Source organism: Callithrix jacchus, chromosome 7 (genome assembly GCF_049354715.1).
Source record: "Callithrix jacchus isolate 240 chromosome 7, calJac240_pri, whole genome shotgun sequence".
NCBI lineage: Eukaryota > Metazoa > Chordata > Mammalia > Primates > Cebidae > Callithrix > Callithrix jacchus.
The window spans coordinates 74,111,111-74,127,227 of record NC_133508.1 but is presented as its reverse complement, the minus strand read 5'-3'; the positions used below and the strand labels follow the sequence as shown (position 1 = coordinate 74,127,227).

The 16,117-nt window shown below is 48.2% G+C and overlaps 2 protein-coding genes across 10 annotated transcripts in view; one reads left to right on the top strand and one right to left on the bottom strand.

The window, feature by feature from the left end:
• The window catches only part of GNL2 (G protein nucleolar 2), a 25,308-nt gene extending 18,330 nt beyond the window's left edge, over window positions 1-6,978 (top strand). For all 8 annotated transcript variants that reach the window (XM_078331255.1, XM_017974566.4, XM_078331253.1 and 5 more), the window contains 4 exons: window positions 4,206-4,657; window positions 5,476-5,558; window positions 6,051-6,142; window positions 6,780-6,978. In XM_078331255.1, coding sequence (XP_078187381.1) covers window positions 4,206-4,657; window positions 5,476-5,558; window positions 6,051-6,142; window positions 6,780-6,923 — 771 coding nt within the window. In that variant the 3' untranslated portion in view covers window positions 6,924-6,978. The remainder of the gene's footprint in view (window positions 1-4,205; window positions 4,658-5,475; window positions 5,559-6,050; window positions 6,143-6,779) is intronic.
• On the bottom strand, window positions 6,929-16,117 carry DNALI1 (dynein axonemal light intermediate chain 1). 2 transcript variants are annotated; one of them, XM_078331257.1, is made up of 6 exons: window positions 15,993-16,117; window positions 15,295-15,592; window positions 13,376-13,545; window positions 11,506-11,684; window positions 10,993-11,157; window positions 6,929-8,908 (listed from the first exon to the last, which is right to left on the bottom strand). In XM_078331257.1, exons 2-6 carry the CDS (start codon window positions 15,495-15,497, stop codon window positions 8,873-8,875), a joined length of 753 nt encoding a protein of 250 aa, XP_078187383.1. In that variant the 5' UTR covers window positions 15,498-15,592; window positions 15,993-16,117; the 3' UTR covers window positions 6,929-8,872. The 2 variants fall into 2 exon arrangements, with proteins under 2 accessions (XP_078187383.1, XP_008999162.1); XM_009000914.5 differs by having other exon boundaries at window positions 15,295-15,440.

Sequence of the window (16,117 nt, the reverse complement as noted above, 5' to 3'; positions counted from 1 at the left end):
TGCTAGTGTCGTTGGATCCATACAGTTCTGGTTTCCTCTTAGCTGACTCCATTCCAAGTTGTAGTTGCAGTGAGGTATTTCCAGTTGAATGTATTCTGCAGCATTTGAAAGTTAGCCTAAAACTGATGTTAATTGGGACTTTCTCCCTTCTCCCTGCCCAAACCATCAAACAACCCAACATAAGTTTCCCTCTTCATGTGTATTGCCTCATTCATTCATTCATGGATACATTCACTCAGCAATCCCACATTGAGCATCTCCTATAGGCCAGGGACTCTTCTGTGTACTGGAGGTGCTGTGGTGAGAAGCCGACAAGCTGCTGCTCCTGCACATACATTCCAGCAGGAGAGTGTGTGGTTTCTTCTGACACCAAATACATACTGTTTTTCTATCCCGGTTCTGCAGTTCTCTGATACCAGCTGAGTGTCCCAACAATTCAATTCAGTTCTGACACTAACTCCCAGAGTTAGCACAGACCCCACAGGTTAAGGACTCAGTCCCATAAGACTGCACCTGCTTCAGATGCCAGCTGCAGACTGTTCACACTTAGGCCTGGCTGATGACAAATTTAGGGGTTCTCGAGTTTGATAATTTGCCAGAAGGACTCCCAGGACTCAGGAAAGTGCTGTGTTTACAATTACAGGTCTATTATAAATGGTGAAACTCAGTAACAGCTAACCGAAGAGGTGCCCGGGGTAAGGCATGGGGAAGATGCACAGAGCTTCCATGCCCTCCCAGCACATTGATGTGTCCAGCAACCCAGAGCTTTCCCAACCCCATCATTACATAGACGTGACTGATGAAATCTGTGGCAGTTGGTGATAGGCTCAATTCCAGTCTCCCTTCTCTCCTCTGAGCGGCTAAAAGCACCAACCACATGGTCAAGTGCTTGGTCTTCCTGTGACCAGCACATCCTCATCCTGAAGCTATCTAGGACTCTACCATGAGTCACCACATTAGCATAAACTCGGGTGTGGGGGAAAGGGCCTTGTAACCAATAACAAAAGATACCCATTGCTCAGGAAATTCCAAGGGCCTTAGGAGCTCTGTGCCAGGAAGTGTGATATTTATATCATAGGGAGACAGTAAGCAGATGAATATATAGTGTCGGGAAGTCTTGCGTGCTGTGAGGAAAACCCAGGCTACGGGGTTTGAGGGAGACGAGGAGTACTTTGTGTGGGGTGGTCAGGGAAGGCCACTGAGGCAGTGGCACTTCAGCAGAGTCCTTAACATGAGACAGGAGCCATGCGAGTGTCTAGGGAGAATGTTCCAGGCAAGGTTACTGTGGCTTGGGCCAGGGGAGGGTGGCATGGTGGGAAGCCATTGGAGGGTTTTGAGTTAGCAGCTGGATTCTAGGATCATTCTGGATGTCCATATCACTGCTCTCTGGGGACCCTGTATGGAAACACTGGCATTATCTTCAGCCCTTCCTCCATCTCTAGTCATTAAGTATAGATAAGTAGTTCAGGTACTACTTTTGTTTTTTTGTTTTTTTTTTTTGAGACGGAGTTTCGCCAGGCTGGAGCGCAATGGCACGATCTCGGCTCACCACAACCTCCGCCTCCTGGGTTCAGGCAATTCTCCTGCCTCAGCCTCCTGAGTAGCTGGGATTACAGGCACGCACCACCATGCCCAGCTTATTTTTTGTATTTTTAGTAGAGATGGGGTTTCACCATGTTGACCAGGATGGTCTCGATCTCTTAACCTCATGATCCACCCGCCTCGGCCTCCCAAAGTGCTGGGATTACAGGCTTGAGCCACTGCGCCCGGCCCTACTTTTTTTTTCCTTTTTTTTTTTTAGAAGTCTTGCTCTGTTACCCTGGCTGGAGTGCAGTGGCATGATCTTGGCTCACTGCAACTTCCGCCTCCCAGGTTCAAGTGATCCTCCTGCCTTAGCCTCCCAAGTAGCTGGGATTACAGGTACATGCCACCATGCCCGGCTAATTTTTTGTATTTTTAGTAGAGATGGGGTTTCGCTATGTTGGCCAGACTGGTCTTAAACTCCTGACCTCAGGTGATCCACCCACCTCGGCCTCCCAAAGTGCTGGGATTACAGGCGTGAGTCACCACGCCCTGCCAAGTCTTAAAAACTATTGTAAACATAATAGATTTGTTGCCCAATGCACACAGCAAGTCAATATGCTGAGACACTACCAGGTTGCAGCAGAGAAAGAGGTTTAATCATAGGGTTACCGAAGGAGGAAATGGGAGGAATCATGAAATCCATCTCCATGAGGAGTTTGGGGTTAGGGTTTTTAAAGGGTTTTGGAGTGGGCTGGAGTGAGAATCATTGACTGGATGAAGAGTGTAGGGTGAAGTCACGGGACAGGGAGATGAGGAAGCTGTGTTCTCATGCAGATCCCGTTTCTCTGGGGATCTTCAAACTGGTTGCTAGAATTAGGGATCTGAAAAAATACTTGAAGCAATTTTTAAACAAAAACCTTATGGTTCTAATGTCAGATACCTTGTCTATAGGAACAGTGGGGTGCACAGCAATTCTTACAGAGTCTTACGACCTGAATGTCAGAAATCCTGCCTGTAGGGACAGTGGGGATGCAAATGGGCAGTACCTAGTGTTCAGGACTTTCAGCAACAAGGAAATAGGCCAGAGTGCCCCCTGATTAGTGCTTAATTATAATCGTGTTTCTGTCCAGAACTCAGCAGGTGGTCCTTGTCAGTCCTGTGGAGGCAGTTTCACTATTGTGTGCCTTACTCTCTGATTCTGTTTTGCCTTTTTTGGTTGAGGGGAGAAACCCCTTCAGAAACTGAAAGCCAAAAATTGCCCTTCCTAGAAAAATGTATGTTCCAATTTTGTATGTGGTTTCCTGGATTTTATGGTTCTGTATTTATTTAGTGATTTGCCCGGCCACTCTTGCCTTTGAAAATCACTTTAAATTCTGTGAGTTTCTGTGGCAAGGATAAAATATTATACCTGTGAAATGCCGGCAGAAAGCTTGGCACATACTTATCTTTGCAGTCACCTAAAACAGGCCAGTCATTTCAGGGTCCCCAGACTTAGTGCTCGTTATGAACTCTCATCACTCACAGAATGCCCCCTCCTTACCTTATACTCTTGCTTCAAGATGCCTCCTATCTTTGTCTGTTTTGTGCTGCTCTAAGAATACTGCAGACTGGGTAATTATAATGAACAGAAACTGTTTTGACTTATGGTTCTAGAGGCTGAGAAGTCCAGTATCAGGGCACCAGCATCTGACAAGGGTCATCCCATCGTGGAAAGTGGGAAGACAAGAGCAAGCAAGAGAGGGTCAAACTTGCTTTCATAACAGACTCACTCTTAAAATAACTAAGCCACTCTTGAGATCACATTAGTCCAGTCATGGGGATAGAGCCCTCCCAATCTAATCCCCTCTTACTAGGCCTCACCTCCCAACACTGTTGCTGCATTGGGGATTAAGTGTCTATATCGGTCCATTTTCATCCTGCTATGAAGAAATACCTGAGACTGGGTAGTTTATAAAGAAAAAGAGGTTTAATGGACTCACAGTTCACACAGTTGGGGAGTGTTCACAATCACAGCGGAAGGTGGAGGAGCAAAGGCATATCTAACACGGCATCAGGCAAGAGTATGTGTGCAAGGGAACTGCCCTTCGTAAAACCATCAGATCTAGTGAAACTTACTCATCATGAGAGCAGCAGGGGAATGACCCTCCCACCGGGTCCCACCCACAACACATGGGGATTATGGGAGCTACAATTCAAGATGAGATGTGGGTGGGGACACAGCCAAACCATATCCATTTCCAACAGAAATTTTGGAGGACACACTTAAATCCGAGGACCTCCTCAAATGCCTCTCTGAGTACTGTTCTAATCCTTAACATCCACCCTGGCCTTCATTTTTACATAGTTGTGTGTGCTGATTCTGCATGTGCTTATATGAACAGCCCCCTACGGAAGGTCTAGGGAGCCTTGCTTGTCTATGGTAAATCATTAGTTGGTTTTAATGATTTAAATAGTCTTAGTTGCCTCATCCTGTGGAACTACACATGTATTCCTTTGGTCCTAATACTGGTCTCTGGGTTTAATGTACATTGGCTTAAAAATAGATTAATGAAATGCCTCAAATTTGGGTGTTTTCAATACCTTCCCTCAGTCCTGAGAAGAGGACTATTTCAGAGCAAGTCAGAAATTGCAGTTTTCATTTTCTGATTCTCTTTCTCTCCCCTATTTCTACCCCTTAATAGCTTCCACCCTCCTCATCTTTGGAAGTTGTCCCAGAAGCAGCCCAGCATAATCCAAGAGAGGAAGTCACCAAAACTGCAGGTGAAGGGTCAGAATCTGTCATTAAGAAAGAAACGGAAGAGAACAGTCACTGCGATGTTAACACAGAGATGCAGCAGATTCTCGCACGGGTTCGGCAGAACTTTGGTAAAATCAACGTGGTGCCTCAGTTTTCTGAGGATGACCTGGTTCCTGTAGAGGTGTCAGATCTTGAGGAAGCGCTTGACAGCTTTTCTGATGAAGAGGTGGAGGAACAGGAGCAACAAAGAGACGCTGTGGAAGAGTCTTCCTCGGAATCCGAGGAGGAGCATGTGGGAAATGACAGCAAAGCTGTTATTAAAGCCCTGGATGAGAAGATTGCCAAATATCAGAAGTTTTTAGACAAAGCCAAAGCCAAAAAGTTTTCGGCAGTCAGGTGATACGTTCATCTTCTCACAAATTGCAGATTGTTCGTTCCTTTCCTGTAAATTTGCCTTGAGTACTGGAGCTGTATTTTTACATGGAGTTATTCCCATTTGGTTGGTGGGTTGGTTGGTTGGGTTTTTTGTCTGTTTGTTTTTTTGAGATGGGGTCTCACTATGTTGCCTAGACTGGCCTCATGCTCCTGGGCTCAAGCAGTCCTCTCGTCTCAGCCTCCTAAGTAGCTGGGACTGCCATCATGCACCACCACACTTGGCTGTTATCCATTTTTTTCTTTTTTTTTTGAGATGGAGTTTCGCTCTTGTTACCCAGGCTGGAGTGCAATGGCACGATCTCGGCTCACTGCAACCTCCGCCTCCTGGGTTCAGGCAATTCTCCTGCCTCAGCCTCCTGAGTAGCTGGGATTACAGGCACGCGCCACCGTGCCAAGCTAATTTTTTGTATTTTTAGTAGAGACAGGGTTTCACCATGTTGACCAGGATGGTCTCGATCTCTTGACCTCATGATCCACCCGCCTTGGCCTCCTAAAGTGCTGGGATTACAGGCATGAGCCACCGCGCCCGGCCTTGTTATCCATTTTTTTAAAGTGAGCTGTAAACTTTGTAAAATTCAGCTACCTTCAGTATGAGAAGCTTGGTTGTCCAATCTTTTAGAAACACCAGGGAGACACGGGCATGTGGGGTGTTGACTTCTTCTATTGGAGATAAACTACATGGATAGGAGTGGGGTTCCTTGGTCTGTTGGTCTCAGGTCTCCAGGTAAGCATGTGATTTGGATGAGTGAGAGGAACATTACTTTGCTTTTCTGTTTCAGAATATCCAAGGGACTGAGTGAAAAGATATTTGCAAAACCTGAAGAACAAAGAAAAACACTAGAAGAAAATGTAGATGATACAGGTGAAAACAAATTATTTCAATCATTTAGATGTAATATATATCTTTAGAGCTTTGAGAAACCTAAGTTCAGTCTCCAAATTATCTCATATAGTCATCCACATAGATGTCCTATCTGGCAGATTAAATTCACATACTGTTATACAAATTATCTGCTTTTCATTCTGCACATCTTTTAGGATTAAATTGTCAATTCAGGAAACTTCTTAGAAAGTGTTCATTGTTAACCTTAGAATCCAAGGGTGGGTCCACAGACAAAGATGGGGGCATGTTTCCTGCATTTATGCTTTCCTCCATTTGCATCAGCTTTCACGCTGAGTGTGTGGCTCAGGGCACTGACCTGGAGGCCTCCCCTTGGCCTGCTTTACTCACCACGCTGCTCACCCGCTGTGTCCACATTGGGTGTCCTTCTGATATGTCAAGCTTGTTCCCACCATTGGGTTTATAGACAAATTTTCAGTAGAAATTTCCTGTTTGTGTATCATTTGTATCCAGCACCTTCCAAAAAGGGAAAGAAGCGGAAGGCACAAAGGGAAGAGGAACAGGAACATTCAAATAAAGTTCCCAGAGTGCTTACATCAAAAGAAGTAAGTGTTGTAGGTCTTAGTATGACCCAATTAGAGTAAATAGAAGTCCCGTTGTCAAGACCCACGGAAACAAATGGTCCAGAGCTGAATCCCAGGAACCCCAGTCCTCGGTGACCTAGTTGAAGTCAGATAAATAGGGTCAGGGCCTGGCCCACTGGATGAAGGTCCCTGAGGAGTTTCTAATCAACATCTCCGCAGCGGTGGATTATCCTCTGAGGAGTCAGTTTGTAGTCCCAAGGGAAATGACCTGATGAGCAGATGTGTTTGGGCAGTCTCGAGGACAGCTTTAGAGCTGAGCTGTTCAGAGCTGGAGTGGGCCCTCTGGGGAGGGGAGTAGGTATCAGCAGCACTCCTAGCCTTACTGCAGGGGACTTGTCAGGAGTGCTGCAGAAGGGGTTCACGCACTGGATAAGGGTTGGACCACATGCGGATTTTTAACTTGGCGTTTCACAAGTCACATGGAAGAGTAATCTTAGGTCTATGGGGGAGCCCTCCCTCATTAGCACCGCTTCCAGTAGCTGTGGAAATAGCGCAGGAAATAGAACAGAGATGAGAAGCACAGCCTCCTGTTTTGTGAATGACTTTCATGGTTTGATCGTTTTTTTTTTCCTTCGTCTTTTCTTGCCATTTTTTCCAGCGGAGGCGAGCAGAACGGCAGCAACGGCCGAAAAAAGTTGGTGTGCGCTACTATGAAACACACAACGTGAAAAACAGAAACAGGAACAAAAAGAAGACCAATGGCTCGGAGGGACAGAAACACAAACACAAAAAATTCAGATAAAAGAATAACGTTTAAAAGGTTTTTATTAAACTATACAAAAACATGCAATTAGAAATTGTGTTCATTTTCTTCCTGCCCCGTTGGCATTTCTAAGGCCATAATGCATTTGTTCTTAGGTTGGACAGTTGAAGCTCTTCACCAGCGCTAGGGAAATAAAGCCTCCTCACCCTTAAGGATTTCAGTGATAGTCTGAAAGTCTAGTACTTCAGCTAGACTGTAGATGAACGAAGAGGTTCATCCAGTCACCCTGTCATGTAAATGTCTGACAGACATAGGGGATGAGGTCTACAAAGTGGAAAGGGTGGTATTTCTTGTTTAGTGGTAATGAACAATTTGGAATAGAAGCATACAGAACCGCAGATTTCAAGCACGTTAGTGTGCGTGGCCTGGGCTTTGAAATATGAAGCATGGTGGCTCATGCCCCTGATCCCAGCACTTTGGGAGGCTGAGGCGGGCAGATCACGAGGTCAGGAGTTTGAAACCAGCCTGACCAACATGGTGAAACCCCGTCTCTACTAAAAATACAAAAATTAGCAGGGCATGGTGATGGGCACCTGTAATCCCAGCTACTCAGGAGGCTGAGGCAGGAGAATAGCTTGAACCTGGGAGGTGGAGGTTTCAGTGAGCTGAGATCAGCCATTGCACTCCGGCCTGGGCGACAGAGTGAGACTCAATCTCAAAAAAAAATAAGAAAACTATAGTAACTTCTGTTGCTCATTGAGTCTGTGAAGTGAACCCACTTAGGGCACTACATTCCTGTTGTAGAATCCTGGAACTAGCAGATCCTGTGAAGAGTTCTTTCCCATGGAAATAACACGGGCAGGTCATTTGAGTGGAGCCTTTAATTCCTCAGGATACTGGATCAGGGTAAAAGCTGCCCCTTAGATTCCAGATGACAGTGCATGTGGTGTGTACAGCTTGGGGAACACAGGTTTTCTAGGGGACAATAATGCTTCCCTTGTGAGCCTTGAAGCTCACTGGACCCAAGATGAATGGCAGGTGGAAGCTCTGCTAAGGAGAGTCCCTTCTCACACCTCTCCGGGAACCTGAGAATGTTAGTGCCTTCTAGGTAATGTTACTTGTGCAGCCTGACCGAAGGATGGAAGTCCTCCAGCTTACCATCCTAGCCCGCCCGGGCCTGTCTTGAACTAAAGATTTATGTCACCCATTCAATTTGGGTCTACAAAACCAGGAAAGTGGAAGAGAAATACTAAAATGCAGTTGGCTAGCGGCCATAGTCCAATCATTAGTCATTAGACCTGCACGTGAGATTTGGTTCCCTCTTCAGTTGTTAATCAACATAACTAAGGGGAGTGCAGAGTCAGGGGTTGGTTTTCTGCAGGATAAAGTGAACAAATCTGTGCTGGAGGAAGAGCTCGTTGCAGACAGCTCACAAAGGCCACTGTGACTGGTATTCCTTTCTGGCAAACGTTTACTAACCTAGGCAGTCTGAAACTGAGGAGGAAGGGGTCCAGTTGACTGGCAAGTGGGGGTAATACAGTACAGCAGAAAACCAGAGCTCCAAAATGAGTTAATAGAAATGCATTAGAGTAGGGCTTAAAAAGACATTAAATAAGGCCAGAAGCCCAGGTAAAGGCAGAAGATGAACTCCGAACCAAAAGTTTGAGGAGCAGAGCAGCAGCTTCCTCTGGTAAGAAATAAGTGCTGGTATAGAATGATGATGAGAAAGCAGTGTCTTTCTTAGACTCGGAGCCGGCAGATCCCAAGGCTGGCTAGTAAGCCACGCCCTGAGACTAACAGGACCACATCATCTTCCATTGCCCAGCCAGGAGGCTGGCTTGCAGACCTTTCGTGTTTCATGACATTGGAGCAATAGTGTGACTTCTGACAAATACCTAGGTGGTTAGGGAACGGTATGGCTTGTTCACTCAGGAAACTAGCTTTTTATTACAAAGGGCTTATGATGGGGTAGGCCCATGTGGAAGTTATCACTTCTTTGGTGCAATAATGCCTTCCAGTTGGGCCTGAAAGACAAAAACAAACTCCATTAATACTTGAAACTTGCAGCCTGATACAAATAGCTGAGAGGTAATAAAAGCCTCTGCGAAGAATAATCCAAATGCTGTCACTCCAAGGGTTCTTTTTCCCTTCATCCCCAAATCCATATTTTCTAGATTAGCTAGTCTCTGGCTTGGCATACAGTCTTAGTACATGAGGAGAAGCCAGAGCTGTCCTGGCTTCCACACAGTAATGGCTCCGGGTATGATATAAAGCATTGAAAAGGACAATGAATGCATTTTTGTAATGGCTTTCCATGGCTCAGATTTCAGGCCAGAATATGTCTGCAAAGTTAAACATTTGGCTCTCTAGGATCCTGGGAGTTCTGCTGGGACCAGAGGTTTGGGAGACAGCAAATTTGCAGCCACTGAGACAACTTGACACCTAATTATTAGAGAAATGCTGCCAAGTGAGTAGAGAGCTGTCCCTCTTTTTTGGGGGGGTGGGGAGGGGAATGGAGTTTCATTCTTGTCACCCAGGCTGGAGTGCAATGGCACTATCTCAGCTCACTGCAACCTCTGCCTCCCGGGTTCAAGTGATTCTCCTGCCTCAGCCTCCCGAGTAGCTGGGATTACAGGTGCACACCAACACACCTGGCTACTTTTTGTATTTTTAGTAGAAACGGGGTTTCACCATGTTGGCCAGGCTGGTCTCAAACTCCTGACCTCAGGTGATCTACCTGCCTTGGCCACCCAAAGTGCTGGGATTACAAGCATGAGCCACTGTGCCCAGCTGAGAGCAGTCCCTCTTTATGTAAAACTTAAGACACTTGGGAGTTATTTACTATGCTTCTCTGGCAGCCAATAAAATGATACTGGACAGATCTTTAGGAAGGTATATCCTGGGGACAGCAAAGCTACTTTATATGCAATGCAGCTTTAAGCCAATAAAAATAGCTCACTTCGGCCAGGCACGATGGCTCATGCCTGTAATTCCAGCACTTTGGGAGGCCCAGGCAGACGGATTACTTGAGGTCAGGAGTTTGAGACCAGCCTGGCCAACATGGTGAAACCCTATCTCCATTAAAAATATTAAATTAGCCAGGCGTGGTGGCGTGTACCTATAATCCCAGCTACTCAGGAGGCTGAGGTGGAGGGTCACCTGAGCCCAGGAGGTAGAGGCTGCGCTAAACTGAGATGGTGCCACTGCACTCCAGCCTGGGCAACAGAGCGAGACTCCGTTTCAAAAAAAAAAAGAGTTCATTTCTGGCCAGGCGCAGTGGCTCACACTTGTAATTCCAGTACTTTGGGAGGCCTAGGTAGGTGAATCACGTGAGGTCAGGAGTTCAAGACCATCCGGGCCAACATGGTGAAACACTGTCTCTACTAAAAATACAAAAATTAGCTAGGTGTGGTGGCATGTGCCTGTAATCCCAGCTACTCGGGAAGCTGAGGCAGGAGAATCGCTTGAACCCAGGAGGCAGAGGTTGCAGTGAGCGGAGATCACACCACTGCACTCCAGCCTGGCAACAGAGTAAGAATCTGCCTCAAAATAAATAAATAAATAAATAAATCCACTGCTAGCATTGGGCTTTGAGGAAGAACACCTATAGCTGGGTTCCCCGACTACACTCCCGAGGAAGGTTTCTGATTTGAAATGGTTCTTCCTCTCAAAGGGCCCTGCTACCCACTGGTTCTGACTTCTTCCCTGGCTATGCCCCGAAACAGTGCCTCAGAGGAGACAGCAGTGGGGCAGCACTACCACACAAGCCAGCTGGAGCCCAGCGCCCTCCAGGAAGGCTCCAACATACCAGCTTCCAGGGGAAAGCAGTTCCACTTTTTGCCATCTCCACCTCTCCCCGGAGGATGGGCAGCTTTTTTCCAGGGGTAAAAATCCTCCACTGGAGAGCCAGGCTGAGGTACCACAGGGATTTGGAGTTGAGAGTAGAGACCCCCCTCTGGAGTCCTCCCCTCTCCCACCACCAAAGTCAGCTTCCTTTAATCTTTGGCAGTGCGTGTGAACATGTAAAAGCTGTGGAAAAAGAACCGAATGCCTGGCCTTTGGAGCTGGGTCTCGGGGCAGTGAGCACCTCCATCCCCACGTTGATTACCTTCAGCTGCTGATTTGTCCGCTTTAGGAACTGAATCTCCTCATTGTGCTGCTTCTCCTCTACCTGCCGCCTCTCACTCTCCCGCTTCTCGGTGGCTTCGCATTTTGCCTTCTGCTCGGTCACTTGCCTCTCCAGGTCTCTCTTTTCTGTCTCCAATTCTGCAATCTAAGGACAGAATGCCCAGTTATCCTGGGATGTGGCCAGGTGGACGGAAAGGGGTGAGAGCCTGGGTGGAAGGGACATGGGACACAAGGCATTGCCAGGGTATGTACTGCCACCCAGTGGGAGGTCAGTGCCTGGCATGGAGTGTCCACAGCAGAGACAACTCTCCCAAGACCAGGCTGGCCATCACACTCAGCCAAGGGTCCCTTACTGAGGTGATGCAGGTCCAGGGGTCTTGAATGTCAGGAGAGCACCTTAGGAGGCCAGCCTGTAGTGCTGGAATGACAAGCACATGGCCCTGAGGTTTACAGAAGAGTCAGGGGCCTAAGGGTCCTGGCAATCCCCACTCACTTTCCTCTCCATGTCTGCCTTCCCCTGCTCGGCCTGCAGTGCCTTCCTCATGCCAAACGCCACGCTGCTCTCATACAAGGTCTGGTAGGCAGCGATGGTCATGCGGATCTCGTCCCGGACGCGCAGCAGCAGCAGCCCCCTCTCCGCACAGTTGATGGTGACCTCCCGGATCAACTCATCTTCCAATGCACACATACCATGAGATCAGACAGGGTGAGGGGAGAGGACTTGCTATTTCTATTGCAAACACCCTTCCTCTGGGGAAGGATATTAGAGTGTTCTCGCTTGGAGACAAAGTACAAGACCTCAGAGAAGGACCTCAGGGAGGGTCCCTTCAGTGGCCCAAAGAACCTTGCCATGCAAGGTTCACTCCTCTGAACTCGGCACTTGCGAGTAGCACAGTCAGCTAGCCTGGGTCAGCCAGGGCAGAGGGAACAAGACGTTCTGGTGTGTTTACAGCCCCGGACCCCCTCCCTTCTGGCCTTAGGTAAAAACTGGCTACTATTAGAAAAAAAAAAACTGACTTTGGCTAGGCGCAGTGGCTCATGCCTGAAATCCCACCACTTTGGGAGGCAGAAGTGGGTGGATCGTGAGGTAAAGAGATCAAGGCCATCCTGGCCAACATGGTGAAACCCCGTCTCTACTAAAAATACAAAAATTAACCGGGCATGGTGGCAGGCACCTGTAATTCCAGCTACTCAGGAGGCTGAGGCAAGAGAATTGCTTGAACCCTGGGGGCAGAGGTTGCAGTGAGTCGAGATTGCACCACTGCACTCCAGCCTGGGTGACGGGGCGAGATTCTGTCCCCCCCCAAAAAAGGAAAAAAACTGACTTTTTCTGTTTAAAGATGGTGGCTGTTTTTGTTTTTTGGTTTTTTTGAGAGAAGTTCTCACTCCATCTCCTAGGCTGGAGTGCAATGGCGTTATCTCGGCTCACTGCAACCTCTGCCTCCTGGGTTCAAGCAATTCTCCTGCCTCAACCTCTCAAGTAGCTGAGGTTACAGGTGCATGCCACCACTCCCAGCTAATTTTTTTATTTTTAGTAGAGATGGGGTTTCACCAGGTTGGCCAGGTTGGTCTCGAACTCCTGACCTCAGGTGATCCACCCGCCTCAGCCTCCCAAAGTGCCGGGACTACAGGCATGAGCCACTGTGTCCCGCCCATTGGCTGTTTTCAAGCAGCTGGGACATCCTGTGTGCCCCCTTGGCTGCACTGGTTTGGGGCTGGAAAAGCCCAGGTCTAGAGCTTGCCCACCTATCTCCCCATAAATGCTGACCTGAAGGGCAAACCATAATCACACACAGAGAGGGAAGCCTGCTAGCCGCTGCAGCTGCCTGAGCGTTTGGAGGTGGTTTGCAGATCAGCATCCATGAAGGCCAGTGAGACTGGGCTGGGGACAGCCATTTGACACCAGCACTCAAGGAGGTGCATCTTAAATCTCTCGTGTCTGTCGGTTTACAACAAATTACAAGATTTTTCTGGACCAAGGGCCAAAAAGTGATGAATGGATGTAAATACTGAACATTAATCTTTCTGATTAAAAAATTAGCACATGCTTATTATAGAAATCTTTGAAAAAAAAAAAAAACAGATGGAAATTCTCGTCTTACTCCAAACATCTGCTAAGGAGTGAGGAACTCAAGTTGCCAAGAATACAGTGGTTGGCAGCTGGAGGAGTTGTAGAAGAGGCTGGGCTGGGAAGGGGAAGGGGCCATTTAGCTCTTGCTGGGTGGGTCAGGCAGGGGGAGAAGAGGGGATTCCAGCATGAGGTGGGCTCCAGTTCCAGGGTACTCAGGCTTGGATCTGTGCTGAAGGTGAAGGGAAGGGAGCAGTAGAGTGTGTAGTGCCCACCCCTCACCTGGCTCACTCACCAAAACACTGTGAGTAGAGTTCCCTGCGGACAGGGCAGATGCCTGTTTCCCTGGCCTGCCGCTGCTGCAGCTTTAAGTCTAACTGTTCCTGGAGGTGCACCACATCCATCCTGGTGCTGGGGGTGCTGGACACCTGCTGGATCCATAGCTGCGTGTCTTCCGCCCACTCCCTGTGGTAGACACAGTGAGGCTGAGCAAAACCCATTGACTCAAGGCTTCCTAGCACATGAGGAGAGAGGGCCCTTTGAGCCCCCTGCCTGAGAATCCTCCATATCTAGGGGTGTGAGGCTCCAAAGCCACACCCACCATGCTGCCTCCACAGGGACCTTGGGAATGAGTGGGTGGTGGGCAATTTCCACTGTGGCAAGGGGCCGCTGTGAAATCATACCCCACTGGCCCAGATCTTACCCTCCTAACATGTTGAAGACCGATTTAAGGTTGTTGCTTGATCTGAAGAGTAGGAATTACCCACCAGTTATGGGGTGGGAAAACAGGACATCATAAACCTTCTGCAAGCCAGAAAGAGGCAGATGTGTGTATCAGGGGTGGGGATGTTCTTGAAGGTGTGTCCCTGCATGGGCCCCCATAACGAACCTTGTGCCGGAGGTGGCCAGGCTGTGGAATCACAGGGAGAAAGTTTGAAGGCAGAACTGCCATGGGAAAGAGGATTTGCGTCATTGGTGGGAGGGAATCAACTGACAAGTTACCCCGTCCTTTGACCTCTATCTCAGAGGAGATGACAGTCTCTCTTTGACTGTTTCCCTTTTCCTCATAGACTTACAAACTGTACTGTCAACTTATTACATAAAAATAGTTGAAAAAGGCATGTCCATGATCAAGGTGGCTGCAGAAGAAAAAGCAAGGAAAGGAGATCATGTTGGGGAAGGCTGCTCTTCTGCAGAGAATTCTCAAGGAAGGCCTCCTGGAAGAAATGATACCAGAGCAATACCTGTGTGAAGAAATGAAGGGAACCAAGGGAATATCAAGGGAAGAGCATCTTTGGCAGTGAAAACACCAGCTGTCAGACCCTTGTGGTGGGAGAGTGATGAGGCACTCCAGAAATAGCAAGTGAGGCCCCTGTGGATTCAGCACAGTGAACAAGAAACAGAATAACAGGAGATAAGGTCGGGGATGTATCATAGACCAGATTATGTCACATCTTCCAGGCCACTGTAAGAACTTTTGATTTTAGTCTGAGATGGGAAGCTACGAAAGAGTTTCTGCCAGAGACTGGCATGATCTGACTTATGACTTAGGGGCTGTATGGAGGATAGATTGTAGGTGCAGAGTGGAAGCAGCATTTCAGATAGGAGGCCATTGCAGCCATGCAAGTGGCCACCAGTGGCTAGAAGCAAGATGGTGAAAGCAGAGGTGGTGAAAAGTGGTTGGATTTGGGAAAGAATTTGAAGGCAGAGTGAAAAGAATGTGACAAAGGATAGGACACGTGGTGTGAGAGTGATCAAAAGGACTAAAAGGGGGCTTGAGTCCCTAGTAAAAAGGAGAAGACAGGGAATAAGCAGGCTGGGGGAGGAAGAAATTGTGATTGTTCAAATATATTGAGTTTGAGATGTCTATTAGATATCTTCATGAAGATAATGAGGAAGTAGAAGACTATATGGCCTGGAGTTTAGTGGAGAGGACAGGGCTCTCTTCTCTCCTCTGCACATTTGGGAGCCATTGGCCTATAGGTGGTATCTAAAGCCATGAGATTGGGTGAGGGCATCCAGGAAATGATGGTAGATTGAGAAGAGGTCTCCCACCGCCCCGCCAGGATCCAGCCATAGGTAAGTTCTAAGAGCTCTATGATACTGGAAGGAAACCCCAGCCAGGAACAGAGGCAGAGTGCCTCCTCCCACACTCCCAAAATTAAGGATGCAAAAGCGGAGGCATTCTCCCAGCCACTGCTCCTACTTTCTTACCTCGGGGGTAGGATGGCATTCAAGATTTCTTCTGCCTGCTTTGTAGGATCTGGGACAGAAGAAGTTGCCAGGAGCTTGGTCTTGGGTGGCTGTTGGACTGGACCTGAGGGTCCAGGCTGCTGGGGGCTGACTTTCAGTGCCTGAGCCTGAGATGAAGGCACAAGTAAGGGCAGGAAATGGTTCAGGAGCTCAGCTCTACACATCCTCCACCTCTAGAATGCTCCAGGACTTCTGCACAGCCCTCCTCTCTTCCTAGCCACTTTGGATCGGTCTTCTCCGCAGAAATTATGTCGCAGAGCTGAAGGAGGCCATAAAGTTTAGTCCCAACTCAATGCTTGAACAGGTGTTCCTGGCACAGGTGCTCAGGCACGTGCTTTCACACCTCTGGTGATGGGGAAATCACTACCTCATCTATTCTTGGACTCAGGTACTATGAAGAAGAGTTAGCCCCATCCATCTCCCTGTGACCTTCTTCCCCATCCTAAATCTGCCCTCTGGGGTCACACCCAACATCTGGCTTACACCCAACATCTGGCTTCCTATACAATCCTCTCACCGTCCTTCCCCAACTTCCCAATTCCTTTTACTCCCAGTCTCTGCAATCCCTGTCCCTTGGGATTCCTGACCCTCAATGCGGGAATATGTCTTTCCCCATCGGAGCTTAGAGGCTCCTTTGTCTCCTGAGCCGCCGTCCTTACCTTGGGGCTCCGTTTCTCCGTATTCCGGCTCACCAGCACCGGGGTGTCGTACTTGAGCAAAGAGTCTGCGGGGGGAATCATGGCAGCGGCGGGAGAAGCAGCCCAGCAGCGGCCCCCTACAGTAT

Bases quoted from the DNA above. Each gene is read 5' to 3' on its own strand.
- DNALI1 (XM_009000914.5), bottom strand. From the start codon at position 16,073: ATGATTCCCCCCGCAGACTCTTTGCTCAAGTACGACACCCCGGTGCTG. The intron at 13,546-15,294 runs GTAAGAAAGTAG...TGTCTACCACAG, and splicing joins AATGCCATCCTACCCCCGAG to GGAGTGGGCGGAAGACACGC. The intron at 8,909-10,992 runs GTAATCAACGTG...TTTGTCTTTCAG, and splicing joins GGACAAATCAGCAGCTGAAG to GCCCAACTGGAAGGCATTAT.